This window comes from Schistosoma haematobium, chromosome 1, assembly GCF_000699445.3.
Source record: "Schistosoma haematobium chromosome 1, whole genome shotgun sequence".
NCBI classification, from domain to species: domain Eukaryota; kingdom Metazoa; phylum Platyhelminthes; class Trematoda; order Strigeidida; family Schistosomatidae; genus Schistosoma; species Schistosoma haematobium.
Window position 1 is genome coordinate 3,574,759 of NC_067196.1, and position 22,569 is coordinate 3,597,327.

Here is a 22,569-nt window from a genome sequence, read left to right on the forward strand (position 1 = left end):
CTTTACAAGGACCCAGGTGATTCGATTCCAGTTTCGGTTGTTAATTCCAATACAAATGAGTACATTCTAGATCACACAGTGTCTACATCTACTATACAGTCGGTCAGACACATGATGAACCTGAGGGAAAGAAATATAATCGATTCCAGAAATTTGGATTTCCATTCAACCTATGATAGTTGTGGTCTTTTTACGAACTAATGATTCTTTTGTACTTGATGGCCTGTTGATTACGAATCTAAAATATAACTTGTTCATTTGTGCTTATTTAGTTCTACCTGCCTTAAATTGCACTGGGAGTTTGTAGTGTCAGTTATTATATTAAGCCCATATACCTTATTCTAGCTTTCGGGCATCCCATTCTATTCATTCTACTTGAGCCTTGAGTGTTTTTATATGAGCGTATATGTGTGTACCCTTCTTATCCCATTAATCACATGTCTGTACCTTCATTTTGTCTGACTATAAATATTGAGTCTCGCTGCATCAAAACAGGAGTTGGCTTCCCAGTCATCTTCCTTGCGTGTCATTTTGCTTTGCTCTGTTTTATACGCTTCATATACAAAATATATGTATTCACAAGTCAATTCTCGTTATTCGACTTATTTAATTCCGTTATTGACTAACTCTATTTAAGTCGACGATTATAAACGAGAATAGGCGATAATAATCATTCGTACGATCTTAAAGTCAGATCCATGGGCCACTTAATTGGTGAGGCCTTCAACGAACATCGTCCGATCTAAATGAGGACAAAATTAAATTACGGCCCACTAAAAGTTCTTGGAATGATATTTATTATCATCTTTTCCTAACTAATATAAATATTGATTCTCATGACTATCCAATTCGTGCTCACATAATTATGAAACGATCAGTGGTCAAATCAGATATGAATCCGTAAGTTCACTAGATGGTATTGTATTTTGTCGTCTGAGTTGTGATTGGAAGTATGTACAACATCATTATCAGTATATACAAAGGTCACAGAGGCTCTGACTATCAGGCAGGGTAGTTCAGGGAGAAAAGTGATGTGGCCGTGATATAGATAATATATTTAAAACAGTAACATCATGACCAGTCATTTATAGTATAGTAGGTCTATCAACCTAAAAGCATTGATTACTTACAATGGAAATCAATGTCGTAGATTCAAGAAATGTAAATCTTTGAAATTCTGCTTCACTCAACTTTGTAGAGTTTAAGGAAATCTTAACCTGGTATTGTCGTTAACCCTTCATTGCGATTTTAGTGCTGTTGATACCCGGACTCAAATACAGGTCTCTCCAGCTTGATCAGTATGTTTGAACTAAAAACGCAGTCTTATGTGGTAAGATCACCTTTTAGTTTACCTTAAAATCCCTCTGTTATTCGAAGAACGTCAAACTCCATCTTCAGCTTACTCGACTATGTTTCAAAAGACTATTTCACATTAATCAATGACCTCCCTGCAAATAAAAATGACTGCGGTGTGCTGGATCGTGGGTGAGCACTGCTGAGGAGTCCCATACTGGGACGAAACGACCGTCCAGTGCTTTCAGGTTTTCCATGATGGTCCAGCTTCAATTGAATCATGATTTCAATCTGTGAAATTTCTAAAACTCTTCACAAACCTCTTCTGAAAATTATTAGAACTCGGATTTCAGATAGTCTTTTCTTCATGGTAATACGGCACTAAATATTCTTCCAGGACAATTTGCTTAAAGTTTCTCTAGTAGTTCAGGTAACGTTTTCCATGTTGCCTGTTTGTTTATTACCTGATATGTTATACTTAACTGATCCGTCCCTAAAATTGTTTTTGCTTACGAAATAACAATTAATCTCACAAAGTATTTTAACATCTCCAAACTGCATTTATCCCTTCTATACCAAACAAGATTTAGTAAAATAGCTAACTTTACACAATCAAAATGGTCATGGACCACAACTGAATTTGCAGGAAGAGTTTGCCATTCTAGTATAAACATGACAGTAAGAATTCTTTCAATCATTCTTCTACAATACATTCACAAAACAAAACTTTGACGAAGGATCTACAAGAAGACAAACGCAAAGTAATAAAACGCTCTCAAACAACATAAAATGTCATAAGGAATGATCCAAGTAATGACATTTGAAACGTAATCTTCTGCATAGGACTAGTTTCTTAAATCTTTCATAAAATATGTCAAACCTTGTGTTGACAATTGTAGGACCACAAATGGATTTTATGTCTAATTTCGGTCATGACGTAAGAATCTCCGAAGTAGTTCAAATGCGATGATCTTGAATGCGAAAAAATATCTACCTTTTATCCTTTCACTAAATTTGGAGATTTGTTTCCAGTGGTTTATACTCTCCTAATTTTGAGGTATTCTAGAGGGTATTAGTAATTTATAGCATCAGTTCATTAGATAATACAGCGACTACTCTTTTCTGATACATGATAAATATGTCATTACATCATCAATTTGCAGTAAATGAATGAGTAAACCAACCAAATTCCAAGTGAGTAACAAAACCATATCGTAGCCTCTTCAAGATCATCTATCTCTAAGTTTTATTTTGTTCAGTGCAGCAATGAACTATGATGAAGATTCCTTTGGATCGGTTAGAAGATTTATCTAGGATTTATATCATATTTTCACAGATTGAAATCATGAGTCAGTTGAAGCTAGATCACCATTGAAAACCTGGAAGCACTGGACGGCCGTTTCGTCCTTGTATGGGACTCCTCAGCAGTGCGCATCCACGATCCCGCACCACGCGAGGCTCGAACCCAGGACCTACTGGCTTTGCGCGCTGAGGAGTCCCATACAAGGACGAAACGGCCGTCCAGTGCTTCCAGGTTTTCAATGGTGGTCTAGCTTCAACTGATTCATGATTTCAATCTGTGAAAATTTCTAAAAATCTCCACAAACCCCTTCTGATAAATATCATATTGTAGGCACCTTTTAAACAGACCTCAATTATTTATTGTTATAAACTTGAAAAAAACATTGTCAACCATACATGAATTGTGAACGAGAATAGAATGGTGCATCTCTAAAAATATTTTGAATATTCATTCAGCCTTATGTTGAAAGTTCTAGACGTAAATATTTTTACATGTATTAAATTATAACACACCGTCCTTTTGAACAAGAATGTCGATGTTGCTTGAGATTTTCGTTGGGATCATTTGAACAATCATCATCGGTCTTCATATCATGAGCTCCTGAAATGAAACATTTAATTCATGTTATAGGTAAAAATTATGAAAGTTAAGACCTTAAAATGTATGTGACTAGTTAACATCAGTCAAGAAAACGTACTTATTATTTTACATGACAAACAGGCCCCCAAATGCCCTGATATAGCTGAGAGTGGGGTGGGGAGAGTCCACTCTCCCCCTCGAAACGCTCCCACACGGCCACCCGTTTACAACCTCTGCCAGGGAAGTCGTACTCACTGCCTTCTCGTGGTGGGGGTGTTGTTTACGAAAATGAGAGGATGAAAAGCGAATGTCCGACACTTTAACCGGATCCAAAACCAATGGTGCACATGGGCTCCAGGATACTGAAGGAACAAATAGCGTATGAACCAATCATTGGTCACTAGCTACCATGGGACCGCATCTCCTCATGATGCTCCACTGCCTTGTCGATCAGACCTTTAGGTCAAAGGCTCGGGGTGTGGCCCCCTAAGAAACTTACCTGCTTCCGTCTGGGAACCCCGGGAAGTATCACGGCCCACACACACAAATATGGTGTGGCGCATATATATTTGTTGCCCTCTTGTACCAATATTTGTGTATTCAAATAGATAATAATAATAATGACAAACAGGATGGAACTGGATTATTCTTAATTTTGACGACTTATTATGTTTTCCAGGTTACAAGTAGTTTGACAGAATCTAGTAAGTAAATAAGTCCGAAGAATTATATGAATGTCATCAATTTGTAGTTGAAATGACTTCAACATATAGAACCGTTTTACACTGTTTTGCTCCTACACTCCGCCTGTAGCTCTCCTAGAGTTATTGCCGGTCCCAAGCGCGGTTAAAGGAGGAGGAGGATCAGGCATGAGTTTGGCAACCCCATCCCGTAGAAAACTAACTCGCTGAAAAACGCTAATCAGTAAGTAAGCTCCTACAAGAATGAACTTAACACAATGGAAGGTTTAACCTTTACTCACAAAACAATCAAAATGCACACAAATTAAATGAAATGTAAATACTATTTTATTGATCGTTTATAAAGTTTATCAATATAACTAGTTATCACCGAGTATGGATCAAACTTTATATTAATGGAATTAAACGGTATTTAATAACGTGTATACAACATTGAGAGTTCGGAGCTCTATTGCTTTCATGCTTAAAGAGGTTTTAGAAACCGAATAGACAGTCATAGTATGACGATGCAAAGTGATGGAATTAATATATTAATAATTCTGAAAATAGTGCAATATAAGGCAAGTAGAACTAGATGAACACAAATAAACGACTGATATTTGGAATTCGTAATTAGAAATGCATCAGTTAGTTCGTACAAAGACCACAGCCGTCATGGATGTAATAGGGATCCAAATTTCTGAAATCGATTGTCAGTCAGTTAGTCAGTAACAACGTAGAACTTCGTACCTACGTATATCAGTTCGAGTTGTTATTACCACAATAGCACAGAGATGCAGTTGTCGATTCAAATCCCTTAGTGGTAGAGGTAATAAGAGTATAAGTAGTAATCGGAAAGATTAGGGTTTGAAAATGTTATGTACTTTATTTCCTAAGGTTCATCATGTGTCTGATCGACTGTGAATTAGATGTGATCACTGTATGATCTAAAATGTATTCATTAGTATTAGAATTAACAACTGAAACTGGAACAGATCCATCTGGATCCTGAAATTGTATTTATTTTCATGTCGGTAGTGTGTACTTAGATGTTAGATCTTCATTTCCTCAAGCTACAAATAATATGGCTTTATTTAAAGTATATTTTTCACATGGACTAGAGGATCCATTGAAAGTAACTTCATGGTGAGAATAAACAATATTTGATATGAAATCATGTGAACTGTAATTTGGTTAAAATTCACTTAGAATTTGTACTTCACATAGACCAAATTTTCCATCAGAAACAGATACGTTATGAGGATAAATAACATTTAATATGAAATCTTAATAGTTAAGATCATGAGTCAATTGAAGCTAGACCACCATGGAAAACGTGGAAGCACTGAACGGCTGTTTTGTCCTATTGTGGGACTCCTCAGCAGTGCACATCCAAGACCCCGCCTCGCAGGATTCGAACCCAGGATCTAGCTTCAAGTGACTCATGATCTCAACTGTTGAAACTACTACAATCTCCACAAAACTCCTTCTGATACTAATCTGAAATCATTAGGATTTAATTCTTCTGAAATATTTATTATTACAACATTAGAGAATAATGGATCATTGAACAAATCGGTATCTATTAAAATTGCATCGGATTTCCGATCATTATTTGATCCATTCAATATATTTTTCTCATTTTTATAGGAAATTTCACCAGAAATATGTAAATCATCAGGGCAAACGATATCTGGTTAAATGACATGAGAAATCCAACAAGCCGTTGATCTCGATAGATTAATGAGAAAACGGAGTTGATCTGATCTCATTGTTCCATCGAAATGTATAAAAGGGACTAATTGCTTTAAAGACGTTGATTGACTAGAAGCTTTTATCTCACAATTATTCTGACTTCCATTTGATGCACTTGTATTCATTGTGTTAGTCCAACTATATTCTGAATAGGATTCCCTTCACCTTTCTTGGCAAACATTCTATGAAACACAAGCTTGTTTTGGTTCGAATTTAGTTTCAAAGTTATGCAAGGCTAACAAGGCTTCATTTAATTCTGGACTAAGATATGACTCTATATTGTCTATGTCAACAGTAAAGTCATTGAATGAACCAAAGGAGGCATATAACTACTTCTGAATATAGACATTAGCTTACAAAATCGTCGATGAAGATAAATGATCAATAGAAATACCCAGCTTAATAAAATGGAAACTACGTAATTTGTCATCACTAGTGGCAAAACTAACAGGAGATCCACAGACCAATTCGTTGTGTTCATTTTACTACACTTAAAGTATATGGCATGTTAAATTACGCGAATGAAATTTACCACAGGATGAGCAATTACCAAACATGTGCTCACTTTTGTAATCTGAATTACAACTCTTCAATGAATTATTATCTGCATGATCTTGAGCATGCATTGGATTAGGATAGCTAAGTAATGTAGTAAAATTCTGAAAGTCTCGGCGAATCACATTATGAACATTTTCGCCTTCATAGCATTTGAAATTAGTACACTTTACATGATTTAGTAGTAGTTATTTGAGAGTTACATAAGGAAGTGGAATAGACTTATCTGGGAATGCCAAAGTTTCTGATAAACTGTAAGCATCCTTTCCGATAAATGTGAGGAAATTAACTAGAAGTTTGTAATCCCTAATATGATTCCTGGTCATATTCTAGATTTTTAAACCTTTTACGTGTAATCTTCGAAAGCTTCAGAATTTGAATGTGGATCAAGCTTTCCAATCACCGGCTCCATTTCGATGTCAATATGATAATTAGATGTATTTCAATTATTGTACTAACTAAGAATTCCCGAAGTAGTGCAATTTAAGGCAGGTAGAACTAGATGAGTACAAATGAACGTATTGTATTCGGAATTTGTAATCAGCGGGCAATCAGTTACAGAGGAATTACTAGTTCGTACAGGTAACACAAGTATTTGGAATTCTAAACTTGACCTTGATTGCATGTCCGTATAGGGTTAATTTATTAACAAATAAACATTGTTTAATGTATTTGTATAAGTGAGTTATCTGACGTTTACATTATTAGTTGTCAATGTATATAAGTGACTACAATGAGTTAGTTAACTCTATTTTACGAGCAGATAATGATTAGTCTCATCATAAAATTTTGTTATACTAATCAACTGTAATTTATAACGTGAGTATTTCAATATGGTAGTATGTCTACAAAACAAGTCATGCAAATTACTCTTCAATCATTGTCTTTAGCACTATAAGTAAACTCTCGATGATATTCAGTGAATCGTGGATTAGTTAAAAATAGACATTAACACCGTTAGACACCGGATCAGTGTTTTAAAGGTTAAGCGTTCGCGCTCGAGACTGATAGGTCATGGGTTCGAATCTCGTGAGGCATAGATCGTGGATGTGCGCTTCTGAAACGTCCCATACTATGATTAAAAGGTCGTTCAATGCTTCCAGGTTTTTCAAGGTAGTGTCTAGTTTCAATTGACCCATGAATTCAACTTTAAGATTGCTAAAATCTCCACGAAACCCCTCTTGATAATAATCATCGTACGCTCACTAATGATTGGCTTCAATAGGAATTTCCTTGAGTCCTGGTGAGTAGCAGTGACTAATGTAGTTCAACCAGGTCTGCTGTGAAATAGTAACTGACTGATGTTAGACATTAACACCGTTTGGTGCCGGCCGGCTCAGTGATCTAAGGGTTACGCGTCCGCGCTCGAGACTGATAGGTCCTGGGTTTAAATCTCACGAGGCATAGATGGTGGATGTGCACTTCTGAGAAGTCCTATAATAGGATGGAAATGTCGTTCATTGCTTCCAGTTTTTACATAATGGTGTCTAGCTTCAATTGACTCATAAATTCAATTATTGAATCAAACATTATCTAAAAATTCCTCAAACTCTCTATGAGCTTTAAACAATACAACATCATATCAATAAGCTAGAAAATATATTATATCATATTTCTATTAATTTACCTTCTCTTCTTGGTAGAACATTGTCTTGAAATTCTGTAGTTTTGTTACCAGCCGGTAAATAATGTCCAACAACGAAAATTATATTACCTATTTCTGATTTAGTAAAACCGAATCCAACTTTTTTCGTTTTTTTCCAAATCATTTGAGTAAAATAACCTGAAATAAAATATTGATTCAATTTATTAATTCGACTATATACTGGGCATCAATCAATCTATCTACTATCTTGTTATCGAAGTCATAACAATTTACTTTTCTACTTTTCTACTCAACTATTCTGGTACGGCTGAGGGTGGAGAGAGTCAAATCTCTTTCTCCAAATGATTTCACATGGCCACATGCCTGAAACCACTAACAGGGAAGTTCTAATCACTGCCTACTCATGACGAGGGTGTTATCTACGAAATTGAGAGGACGAAAATCGAATGTCCGGTGCTTTAACCGGGTTGGTGGATACGGAGGATCCACATAGAGGAGTTGGAAAACCCTGATTTCAGGGCAATGGTACACATGGACTTCAGGCTCCTGAGGAAACAAATGGCGTATGAACCAATCGTCGGCCACCGGCTACCATGGTACTGCATCTCCTCACGATGTTCCACTGCCTTTTGGATCAAACCTTTGGACCGAAATCTCTGGGTGTGGCCCCCTAAGAAAACCATCTGCTTCGGTTTCGGCATGCGGGCAGTATCCAAGCCCTTACACATATTGAGTAGCTTGTGTGGCGCGTATTTATTCGGTGCCAGTTAGTATCAATATTTATGTGTTCAAATAAATAAATAGTAAGTAAAATTGTTCCCAAAGATGATTTGCTTGTTCTGGTCTCTACCTTAACAAAATGCATTTTTTTAAAGGAACACTCAAAGTCATAGTAGGTAATTCTATATACAGTAACTATTGACTTGATGCAATTATTTTTGATCAAATCAGGGTTTGTGCGTTAGACCTACTCCTGCTAAGAACAGAATACTCATGTCTCAATTCGCCGTAAGTGAAACCACGAGTAATTTAAAGTATTATCAGATTGAATCTGAATACTTATTGAACATTCTATTTACAACTATCTATATATTTGATACGTTAATAATTTTTGTGTAATCGATCACCAGTTGTGTAGAAAAGACGTTTTGAAGTGAATTTAAAACAAGTTAATGATGCGAAACTGCAATACCATTATGGTGTGTGGTACTGATCTCGACAGATATATAAGTAGTATATATCATCAATCGGAAGCGATATGTCTGGTGGTAGAAGGTTATGAAGAACGAAGAGAAGAGAACGAGAACAGAGAGTGATTGGTGTGGAAACGAAGTTACAGCCAAGTCTGAGACAATTGATTAACATTTTGCAAATGAAGTATTTATTGTATGATTCTCAGACTTTACTAAGTTGTTCTGTCATTTTGTGCGTTCAGATACATTCGACTGTAATCAGATAGTAGTTTTGTGGAAACTATAGTAATTTTAATAGCTGAGATCATGAGTCAATTGATGCTAGACCACCTTCGAAAACCTGGAATGACAGGACGGCCGTTTCATTCTACTGTGGGACTCCCCAACAGACAAAAAGGTATGCCAATATAGCTCCGATTAAACCAAATAATGATAAAACGAACAGAAGTTTCATTTTTATGTTTCTATGAAATCACTCGAAATTCAACCATTTTAGAAACTACAGTATAGAATTAAATAGATGAAATATTTTCACATACTTATAAGTAGTAAAAGAAAACAGAATTATAAATTTATAAACAAAGATAAATGGTGGCTAACAGTGGAATACAGGAAACGCGTTTCGTCCTATTCGAGACTTAAGGTAATATCGAGACATTTCGTACAGGATGTATATATGCCAACAACAGACTGATCGATTACAGCCTTAAACTACAATGGGAAGATACAACACCAATATCAGAACTCAGTAACTAAGTAGATAACACAATGGAGATTGAAGTGAACGTTATTGAGTTCGAGTGCCAGAGTGAACACCAACTCTGAAATGAAGAGATATCCAGCTGATGAGTCCTAAATAAGGTGAAACATGTGTTAAACTGGATTCCATTGCTAACCATCACCATGTCAATTAAGAACAATAACTTGCCTTTATGCTCTTGATAATCTTCATTATAGTCATAATTTTCTGACTGTTTATACCATGCTTGTATCGCATTAAGTCCTGAAAATTTTTTATATTATAAAACATAAATTAGTACATACATTAGTAATTATCTAGTAGACATTTCTTATATGTTTCCGTAAAGAAATTCAGATCTATGTAGTGTATGCTAATTATATCGGCATAAGTAGTATGTAACACTAATCGGAAGTGGAATGTCAGCAACATTATAATTTATGGATGAACCAATGAGATATAAAATAACAGGTCTTGAATTTTGGCGCGAAATTCATTCACCCACTTAGCTAAATATAGTTTTGGTAGGTCGTGATGAAAATCCTAAATCTAATTCTTAACCTTAACCATCAACTGTAAATCATAATTCTAATTTCACAAACAGGTTTATAGCTCTCATTAGGTCCTGGCTATTAAGTGAACACTCTCAAGGTCAGTCTAGCGTTGTTCAAAAGTCATCCATAAATTATAGTCACACTAGAATGATTAACAGCAAGAAATTGGAAAGATCGAATCGAGGAGAACGATAATAGCGAGCTATTGTTATAGCAATGAAGGAATAATGAAGTTTGAGATAATTGATGAAGGATTTGCAAATGAAAGAACTTTGTAATTTAAGTTTAAAATACATTCGGTTTCCTTCACCTATGTTCTCGTTCATTTCAATAAAAGCATCTAAAACACATTATTAAACAAAATGTAGTACAATTAGCTTGCAAAGATTAGGTGAAATGTTGATTAGTCTCTATTACCTAATGTATATCATTAGAGAATTACATCAAAATCTCTATTTCTTCATAACAGTTTCAAAGCTTAGTTGGTGTGGTGTTTGTATGAACTCACGATTCCTTTGTACTTGTTGAATGCTTGATTTCGAATTCGTTCATGCTTATCTAATACTTCTTGATTCAATTGAGTTATTTCTGGGATTCCTAGTTTATATTATAATTCAAATACCCATAAGCATAATATTGGCGTCGCGATGAAGCCTGTGATGGAATGGTTGGACCTACATTCAGATTTTGATGCTTTTGAGGATTACTTGGAAAGGCTCGAAATCTGGGCTATGATCAAGGAAGATGTTGAAGATTTTAATATTGTAGCACATTTCCTCACATTAATCGAAAAAGAAGAGTACAGCTTATTGAATCCCTGGCTTTACCGGGAAAGTCCAGTTCGCTTTCTTATATAACTCTCAAGGATCTACTGCTAGACTATGTTAAGTATACACTTCGGATGATTTCATATCAACTGCTGTTTATCCTTATCATGAAGTCACTTCTAATGAATAGTCAGTGTGAGAAATATATTTTAAATACAGCCAAATCATTCATAACTTGAGGATAAGAAGATCCAACATTGTTTCGTGAAGAAGGATAGTGCTGAAAAATCTATGGTTCAAATTTTAGATATTAATGGTTTCAGTAGGTGAATTAGTTCCAATTGCAGTTGTTAATCCTAATACTAATAAGTACATTGTAGATCATACAGAGACTACATCCAAAGCACAGTCGAACTGGCGCAGAATTAACATAAGGAAAAGACATAAATCGATTACAGAAACTTAGACTTCAATTTAAGCTGTGGCAGATATGATGTTTGTATGAAATAACGATTCGTTCGTACTTGTTGAATGCTCAGTTTCGAATTCCAAATACAATACATTCGTTCGTGTTCATCTAATACTTCTTGATTCAATTGAGTTATTTCTGAGATTCTTAGTTTGTATAACAATTCAAATATTCATAATTATCATAGTTCTATAGTAGAAAATAGTTGAATTCAAAAGGCATATTTCATTCAACTTGACCCACATCAACTGAATGTAAAAGATCTTTGAATCTCATTGCCTCAATTTTGAATTAAAACTTCAGATGTTATCTTTGAAGATGAATAAACCAAAGACAACTACTTACTATTAGTAAAATATTCTCAGTATACATCATCAAAGTAAAATCTTCTGTTCTTAAACTAAGATCTATAACAACATTTCAATTCTATAGTTTTCAATACGGTAATTCCAGTAGATCAACACTTTGACATAACACATTATTCATAAATCTGAGAATAGTTGAATCGAATTGAATAAAATTATGAATAACAAACTTCTAACTGAATTTTATACTGATGATATCATTCAGTAGAACGATGAAAGCTCCATGAATAAACTGTTCAGCTCAGCGAACAAAACTCCATCAAAACAATAATAATGTAGTAACAGTAGAGGTTTGGCCGGACACTATTAGCAACAACGTACTGTGGCAGAGAACAAACCAGATCCCAGAGGAGAAAGAAATATGGAAGAAGCGCTGGAAGTGGATAGGAAACACATTGAGGAAAGCACCCAACTGCGTCACAAGACAAGCCCTCACATGGAATCCTCAAGGCCAAAGGAAAAGAGGAAGACCAAAGAACACATTACGCCAAGAAATGGAAATAGACATGAGAAAAATGAACAAGAATTGGATGGAACTAGAAAAGAAGGCCCAGGACAGAGTGGGTTGGAGAATGCTGGCCTGCGGCCTATGCTCCATTAGGAGTAACAGGTGTAAGTAAGTAAGTAAGTAAGTAAGTAAGTAAGTAAGCAAGTAAGCAAGTAAGCAAGAGCAAGTAGTAGCAAGTAAGCAGAAGGCAAGGGCAAGCAAGGAAGTAGCAAGTGAGTGAGTGCAAGTGGTGGCAAGTGGGCAAGTGGTGAGTGAGAGTGAGTGAGTGGTGAGTGTGGGTGAGTGAGGTGGTGAGGCAAGTGAGTGAGCAGTGAGTGGTGCAAGGTGAGTGAGAGTGCAGTGAGTGAGTGAGTGAGGTGAGTGAGTGAGTGAGCAAGTGAGTGAGCAAGTGAGTGAGTGAGTGAGTGAGTGAGGCAAGTGAGTGAGCAGTGGTGAGTGGCAAGTGGCAAGTGAAGGCAGCAAGGAGTGGAGTGGGGTAGTAGGGTGAGTGGGAGAGAGTGAGCAAGTAAGTAGCAGTAGCAAGTGGTAGTGGCAAGGTGCAAGGCAAGTAAGCAAGTGAGTGAGCAGTGAGGTGCAAGTGAGGCAAGTGAGTAGCAGGTGGGAGTAGTGTGAGCAAGTGTAGTAGTAGTAGCAAGTGAGCAAGTGAGCAAGTAAGTAAGAGCAAGTAGCAAGTAAGCAAGTAGTAGTAAGTAAGTAAGCAAGTAAGTAAGTAAGTAAGTAAGTAATTAAGTAAGTAAGTAAGTAACAGTAGAAGTAGAAGCATTTGAAGTAATATAAAACTAATAATGTTTAATGACTAAATCTATACTTCAAAGTACATATCAGTGCTAAACGTTTTTTTATTTTTCAAGGTCATTTTTTTTACTACTATAGTACTCACAAATGATAAGTTGCATATAGATGCATCGAAAATTTCTTATTTCAATCATATTTACAGTCATGATGATACAACGAAGAAGATCATAATTGATTAAAACGAGTAATTTAAAGCTGCTTAGCAGATGATTTTTACTAAAACATAAACAGTTTAGATTAATTATCAGAAAAGAGGGGGTTTCGTGGAGACTTTAGTAATTTAATAGTTGAATTTATGTGTTGATTAAAGCTAGACCATCATGGAAAACCTGGAAGCAATGGATAACCATTTCGTCCTAGTACGGGTCTCTCCAGCAATGCATATCTATGACCTCACTCATGTGGTGGATTCGAATCTCGAGAACGGGGTCGTGAGTGTTCATTGCTAAAGAGTCCAATACTAGGAAGAGATGTCCATTCAGTGCATTTAGGTTTTCCATGATGGTCTAGCTTTAATTGACTGATGAATTCAGCTACTAAATTTAGAATAGGACAATTCATTGTAACAAAAAAAAGTGAAGTGTTTAACGCGCTTTATGTTGACTAACTTTTTTTCACGTATTTCAATTTCAGTACTACATTGCTTTACACAAATTATATTACAATTCTATTTGATTGTCAGTTAGGTTTAAGGCTACTACTAAACTTTCAAAGATATATCGTTCAAAAATTAACTTACTTACACAGAAATAAAGTTGTGTTATGTAATATTATAGATAGAGATAAGTTAGAAATGTTAGCCATCAGGTGCCAATTCATTGGCTAAAGGTTAAGTGTATGTTATGGGACCTGAAGGTTCTCGGTTCAATCCCCGTATAGGCTATTGATTCCGAATTTCGAAAAGTCCCACATTAGAATTAAACAACTATTCAATATTTTTCAATAATTGGACCTTCTGTTACGTATACCTGAACACCGTCTACTACGACTTGCAATGCTGACTAGTGTTGGAGACGGTTGGAAGAAAGTTAGGGGCGGTCATACCAAAACATGGCATCGGTGCTTGAAGTCACTAACTTCCAGTCTGAGACATGTTGATAGATACATACTACTTGGTTGTGGTTCGTGTGACTATCATAGCCAATGGTTGAGGACTCTGGATGACATGGCTTAGAATCGATCACAATAGCGTAGGTGTACACACCCTCTGTCTTCCCTTAAACCAAGAGATTAAAATTATTTTATACCTTTCTTTTTCTAATATATTACTATCATTGAAGTAACTATTATATAATACACCCTTGTGGGCCAGGGTAATTTTACATTGGTTTTCAGGAGAACTAGACACCACCCGGACTTTCACATAACAACCCAAGCAGTATAGCTCAATCCCGTTTAATAGGAGAGCCAAACACCACTCAGGCTTAAAAATCATAACCCGGTGAGTAAAGCTCAATCCTGCTCCACAGCAGAACCAGACACCGTATACACTTTAACCCTACAATCTGAATAGAACAATTCAGTCCTTTGGCGCAAACTCACAGGTACCGAGCACCCTAGCCGACCGTTCACAATATTCATATATACATTCACATCACATGTATAATTATTCTGATCAATAATCGCGTAAATTAATCATGCACACTATGAACATGCCAAAGTTGAACTATTCCGCCTACACAATAGTCAAACTCATTAATGTTAGCAATAGTGACATGCCTTACAATGAATGTCCCGATGACAATGACCCTTGAAAATACTGAAAAGCAACCATCAGTATGAATGAAATCGGTTAACCAGCAAACTATTTTTGTGCATGAACAATTAATAAAACTTGTCAACGTTATGCTGAACCATCCACAATATTAATATCGAATCTCCAGTCTCATATGAGATCTTCAACTCTAAATCAGCAATATAGTTTATAGCTATTGAAATAACTACATCTATAAATTTGATGTTTATCTTGTTATACTAATAAGGTATGACAACTTGAACCAATACATATAGGTATCTAGTCCTATATTGTAGCTAACTGACTAACTGAATGATTATCTATAATGGTAATCATCAGAAGGAGTTTTGTGGAGATTTTTAGAAATTTCACTGAGTGAAATTATGAGTCAATTGAAGCTAGACCACCATAGAAAACCTGGAAGCACTGGACGGCCGTTTCGTCCAAGTATGGGACTCCTCAACAGTGCGCACCAACGATCCTATACCCCCGCGAAATTCGAACCCAGGAACTATCGGTCTTGCGAGACCGAGACTGAAGTGTCCCATACTAGAACGAAACGGCCGTCCAGTACTTCCAGGTTTTCCATGGTGGTGGTCTAGCTTTAATTGACCCATGATTTCAATCAGTCTTACGGTAATTATCAAAATTCAACAATCTCCAATAATCTACCGTAAAAAAAAACAAGACAAACTTACCTGCAATTTGATAATTTTGTTGACCAATTATTAAAGCCATATTTTGACCACATATTAAATGATCAATTTTTTGTAATTGATGTAATTTTTGTAAATATTCCGAATGAATTTGTGCAGATTTTATTAAACGATAATTTAATTTCAATTTAGGACAATTATGTAATTGTCTTAATCTAATATATAAATAAACAAAGAAAAGAAAGAAAGAAAACAAAAACAAACTCTTGTAATTTGAATTCTGCGCTGTCATGAAGTTTCAGGGCCGCTGTTTTTGTCTTATTTAGAACTTGTCGATTGAAGTAGCTTAGGATTTGTTAGAGCTATTGAAGCGTCCAAGTCACCTAGTTGAGATACGCACAAAACCGAAGTTTCCATTACAACGATTTGTCTACAATAGCGGTTCTTTATTGTACACAGTACACAAAATTTAGTTACAAACGTCAGCTCCTGAGGTGTCCTTCAAGTATGAAATAAAAAGGCTTCCTGTAACAGCAACATGAAGAATAATTATAACATACGATAGTAAAAAGGACAGCTGATAGCTATGTCTAAATGCACAAAAACAGTGGATAACCACTATAGTGATTGAGGTACAGTGATTATAATGATAAATATAATGATAAGTACAATAAACATTATAAGTGAACATTTCAGAATATTACAGTACAACTTGAGTTACAACGTAAGTTTGAAAATTAAATAAGAAAGAAAGATTAGTTCAGCGAAGAGTTCTCTTTTCGGCGAATTCATTTTCAAAGCTGTACAATCGCAAATATATATACTTATTTTTACAGGGTGATAATAATACTGATAATAAACTTGTTGGGAATACAACTGCTTACTGAATATAAATAAGTAGTATAAAATAATATACAAAATAGTGGAAAGGGAGAGACCAAGAACAATTTAAGACAAACTTAACACGGTTGTTGTCAATTTTAAGTCAAGTTAAAGAAAGAGGAAACTTGAGGAAAAAGCTTAAAAGAAAATAAACTAACTGATCTAGTTAAAATCTCTTTAGGATTGTTGAACAATCTTCGGTATAATAAAGTTATGGTGCCACGTTATGAAAGCAAAAAGAATCTTCGAGTGTTACATGGTCAAAACTCATTCTGAGAACAAAAAAGGAAGATTGGAAAACTTCAGTGAAATATCCGTACGACGTGAAAGACAGAGAAGGTCACAGAAATTAAGACGGAAATAAGAAGATGCTAGGAATATATTTATCCTATCTTGCACAATCCAAACAGAGAAAGACTATCTTCAGGATTTTTGTCATGCCCTAGTTGTCAAGGAGAAAATTTCCCACCTATACATTGTAACAGTGATGGTCTTCAAATAAACACGAAATGTGCTTGTAAGACGGATAACCTACGGATCAAAGATCATCAAACATCTTTCAAAATACAGCGAAAACGGATTGAAATCAACATCATAGATTGTTAAACACTCACCAATGATGATAAAGATCAATTTTATGAGAAACTATAATCTATCACAGAGAAAAGTCCAGAACTAACCAACCTCATCTAGGATCTAAACACCAATATTTTGAAAGACAATGCTGGGTATGGAGACATCATGGAATGACATGGACTTGGAGAAAGAAGCGAAAATGCTGAGAAAATAATAAATTCACTTACTTCGTAAACATGATCATAAATAGTTACATTTTTCACAACAAACGTATACATAAAACAAAATGGATTTCACCGGACCACTGTAGAGAGAATTACATCGATCACATCCACATCAACAAAAAACCCAAAAGGTTCATAAAAGACGTAATGACAGGGGGGAGCCGATATGACATCGGACCACTGCCTCGTGGTACCCACGCTACAACTAAAGCTAGAGATGTGTTAGTAAGTTAATTGAACATCACCATAGAAGTTCTATACCAAGAAGTTCTGCAATTTTGACATGGCTATCATCAACAAGTTTTAAGCTTTATGAGATCTACCAAGAGTGAAATAAAAACGTAAGTAAAACAACTGTAAAGAAATCAAAGGAAGAAACACAAGAGGTACTGGGGCGCAAGGAGCGCCAGGGTAGGGAGTACATCCTTGTTGATACTGTGTTCAAGACTTAGGAATGGCAGAAAAAGAAGACACCAAACAATAACAGACAAACGGGAGCAGAGAAAATCCAGGCACAAGCCGAATACACAACAAACAAGCGGATGAAGAGGAGCATTAGAGTGAACTCGCGGAAATATGTGGAAGGCCTAACAACGGAATCAGAAAAAGTTACAAGAAAAAGAAGTGCAAGAAAACTGTATGTTACGATGAAGAATCTAGCAGGGAAATATAGTAAACCAGAGCGATTAGTCAGGGACAGAGAGGGCAAACCAATCATCTAGATTCATGAACAGAGAAACAGGTGGGTAGAACCCCTTGAATGTACTTCAACAGACCAGCTCCTCCGAACCCACCTGACACTGAAGCGTAGCACACAGACCTCTCTGCCAATTTTACCCTAATAACAATGGAAAAAATCGTCGGGGCTACCAGACAAATCAAGAATGGTAAAACAGCAGGAACAGAAAACATACCAGCTGAAGCAATGAAATCAGACGTAGAAGCAACTAAATGATTTTTCACACCCTCTTCATAAGCATTTAGGGGAGATAATGAGTACCGAAAAACTGGAGCATTGCTGAACCTAATGAAACATTAAGTCAACATCGAACGTCTCCTTCAACACTATGGAATACTGAAGAAGCTTAACATCGAAATACGGAACTCCTATGATGAACTAAATTGCATAGCCATGCATGTAGGACAGCTCACAAATCCATTCCAACTGAAGACTGGTCTTAGACAAGGCTGTCTACTCTCAACTTTTGCGATTCTGGTTTTTGACTGGATTATGAAGATCACTGCATCTCAGGAGCAGCACGGGATACAACGAAAGCATTCAACACAACTAGATGATTGAGACTTTGCAGATGACTCGGCCTTACCATCACATACACAATAATTCAGTCGAAGATAGCTAGTAAAGTGGCAGCTTACACAGAAATGGACCTGGACATCAAAAGAAAAAAACTCAAAAGTATGACAACGAGCAATAGCCAAGTCTCGTTCAATGGGGAACCTTTACAAACCTGGTCAACGATTTATGCCTCAAGAAGAGCAACAGGTATACGTAAGTGAATAACATGGATATTCCAGCTAATCACAAATCAAATGTTCTAAAACATGTAACAAAGGTCCACATCAAGAAAGAGCCGATGCCAATTAAGGCTGGACAAGAATACTGACAAAGGAATAATAGAAACCCTTACAAATTAATACCTAATCTAGACAAGAAAACATCGTTTGAGGAAAATCCACGACCAACTAACATTGTTACATATTACTCACAATTGATGATTGATTATACATCAAGCGCCATTGTTCAACCTCTTAAAATTCAATACAAACTGATATCACATCAGTTGACTGATCAACAGCCATAAAAGAACGCAAAATAACAGTCATCTGATGTATGTGATTATCGTAACTACCGTCTTAAAATGAAAAATTTATTCCATTCCCTCTATACTGTTTAAAAACTATCATTTAGGTACTAAACATTTGCGGTAAAATCTGATATTTATTAAGTTTTACTGATACCTTACTTGTCGTTTATCCACTTTTAAAATACCCACTTCAGCCTGAACTCTCACAGAAACCCATCATTCACTTTCACAATCACGGAAACGTTACCATTGAGCCACTAGAGCAGCTACTAACCTGTCATAGGATTAAATTATGTTCATTAACTGATCAGTTAGTAATAACGAGTATCATGTTTTTCTAACTCTTTTTCTCAAATAAACCATATTGAATCATTTTCAATGTGATCTAAGTGATTGTCATCATGGTAGTTTAAGGTAATCAACGAGAGACATCAAAGATAAATTTTTATCCTTGCATACATGATTCTAATTTACTTCAAAGAAATACTTACAGTCAAATATATCATTGAGTTAGGGATTTACTAATAGTCTATGCCTTACAAAATACTTTTACTCATGAAACCTACTTAACATTATACATCTATATCAACCTAGGACCTCCTGTCTCGCCAGTGAATGCTTAACTTCCGGACCACTGAGCTGGCATCCAACGGTTTTAATGTTTAACTCCAACCAATTCACGAAATCACAGGATCATCTTCCATTGTTTGAGTAGATACCTGCTTCTACCTGACACGGATTAGCTCCACTGGCCAAGGCTTCTCACTAGAGCAAAACGGCTGTTCAGTGCTTCTAGGTTTTCAATGGTGGTCCAACATTCGTCGATTCAGAATCTCAATCCAAAACTCAACAATCTTCAACACCCTAAACTGTTAATTGTTATTGTTAAATACACTTGATTATGTTCTGATTAAGTAGAAACGACTCACTGAAGATTAAGAGTTTAAATCTAATGAAATGAGATTTACTTCAAATGAAACACAAGAGAGTGTTTCTCAATCATCACTCAAAATTGGTCAGGCACTAAACATACAAATAAAAATAGATTATGGTATTTTGAGTATTCCTCGATAAGTTCTTCAGAAGCCAGAAAGAAATTGATATTACTTCGTCTAATCACTACAAGAAGCACAAATGTCTCGAAAATTTTTGAATTATATGCTAGACTCTGATTAAATGATTACTTACCTTGTTACTAAGTGTACCATACTTCAACAAGTTTCTGCAGGTCAAACGTTACCAACGAACTTACAAGTACCCTTGTTTTCTATACATAAATGAACGTCGATGAGAAGCTTCTTCTCTTACATCGTCACTTTCCCCTACCATTCAGGGTTCAAGGAAGCTCTCAAGAATTCATTATCAAGCATTTCATTTGAAGACTTATTAAGTTATGTAAATAAAAAGATAACCTATAATTGTACGAAACAGTCCAAAGTAGTTTACATGGATTGTCTACGATTGACAAATAATCAAATTAGATAAATGTAATCAAAGCAAACCATACAATTAAACTGAAAGCTAACTTCAGCAGTAATACAACTAATCATTATGTGAACCCTTTGTTAAGATTAAAATGATCAAGTATAAATAAACGACTCTAATGATTGAAGGTTCTATAATAAACACAGACACAAAGAATAATTTACTCTAAAGCATCAAATGAACTTTTAAGTTTATGTAAACGAAAGCCTCTAGTTACCGAGTACAGAATATTCAACAGGTATATAAAAAGTCTTTATGTCAATGGGATGTTGATATGCCGTCTTCTTATTTCACCTCAGTAACAATGTTTTGTATTTTTTTATTTAAATCATGATAATGTTTTGCATCCAGTAAATGGTTAGTGTAAATTCACTTGGTATTGTTTCACTTGGATCTTCCCATTGATGTTTAGGATTGCAATTGGTCAGTCTGTTATTGGCATATGTGCATACTATGCGTAGTATCTCGATGGGAAGATTCAAGTTAACAATACCAAGTGAATTTAAACTTCACTGCATCGAACAAGCAAGAGACTATCATGACTCAGTAGCTAATTGGATTAAACGTTGACGTTTGAAGCGAATGATACTGGGTTCGAGTTTAAGAGTGAACATCAATCCCAAGATGTGGGTACATCCAGCTGACGAGTCCCAAATAGGACGAAACGTGCGTCAAACTGGATTCCACTGCTGACCACTATCCATCTTTGCTTATAATGATTAGTGTAAATGTTTACACTTACTTAAACTGCTATGATAAGTGGAAATGATCAACAAAGGTAGAAGAAACTCGAATTTATTATCTTCCCATGAAGAACTGATGATTATCAATAAAGCTAGATTAAAATACAGTAGATCCAAATATATTCTGAAACAGGTTAATGGTTATAAACAGTTGTTTACGCAAGATACTCAATATGCGTTGGCCAGATACCATCAATATCAACCTACTGTGAAAGAGAACAAACCAACTTCCAACTGAAGAAAAAATTAAGAAACGACGTTGAAAGTGAATAGGACATACATTACAGAAATCATTAAACTGCATTATGAGGCTGAAGAGAAACACATAAAAAGAAAGATGAATAACATACTAAGTCACAGATTGGAAGCAGACAACAAAAAGATAAATAACAACTAGAAACAACTGGAACGGATTGTCTAGGAAAGAGTTAGATGAAAAATGCTGTTGGGTGGCCTATACTTCTCCACGAGGAGTAACTGGCATAAGTAAGTAAGTAATGTAATTTAATAGTCAACTAATTAACATAATATAATCCAAATCAATCAATCAATCAATAATTACTTACCGATTATTTTCTTTTAAGCATATTTCATTAAAATGATCTAATTCAATTTTATTAGATTTAATGATTTTTTGATTATCATATCGATGATCATCACTAATCATATTGAATAATGAAATGAAAATAAAATTTTATAAAAGATATTCCATTTGGAAATCAATGTAAACTGTTTTTTTCTTCTTCTTTTTTCTTTTTTCTCTTTTTTCTTTTATTAATTTAATCAGAGAAAAAAATAGTAAGGAAGAAAAAAAGCAAAGAATTCGATGAAAGAATAATTTTCTTTCTTTTTCTGTTTATTTTATTATAGTTTTATTCTACGTACTCACTTCTTCCTTCTTTATTTCGTTTTTTTTTTAGTTTTTTTTGTTTTTTTTTTGTTGTTGTTGTCTGTCTGTTTGTTTGTCATTTTCATAGTATCTTATATAATATGACTCCCTTTCATATTGTAAACCAATCAATTAGAGAATAATTTTTATATGACATAGCAACAGAAACTGACATCAACTGCTTTGTTTTTTTTAAAAAAAAACTTTCATTAAAGTACAATGAGTTAGTACCTTTTATTGATGATAATCTATGGTCGTCAATGAATAAATATACTTTCATTCTTGTTTATATAATACTAATATAGATAGATAGATAGATAGATATGTGTGTATATACTTAATTTTCTGAAAAGAAAACAACAGTGATCAGTTGATGGAGTTAGATAAGAACA

General features: G+C 35.2%; 1 protein-coding gene across 1 annotated transcript; it reads right to left on the reverse strand.

Moving 5' to 3' along the window:
- Positions 1 to 165: 165 nt before the first annotated feature.
- On the reverse strand, positions 166 to 21,955 carry GLIPR2_7 (Golgi-associated plant pathoproteinsis- protein 1; the record flags this gene model as incomplete). The annotated part of the gene is made up of 6 exons (XM_035730466.2): positions 166 to 223; positions 3,109 to 3,196; positions 7,793 to 7,948; positions 9,893 to 9,967; positions 15,595 to 15,767; positions 21,855 to 21,955. The coding sequence occupies 6 exons, from the start codon at positions 21,953 to 21,955 to the stop codon at positions 166 to 168; spliced, it is 651 nt and encodes a 216-aa protein (XP_035589413.2).
- Positions 21,956 to 22,569: the final 614 nt, after the last annotated feature.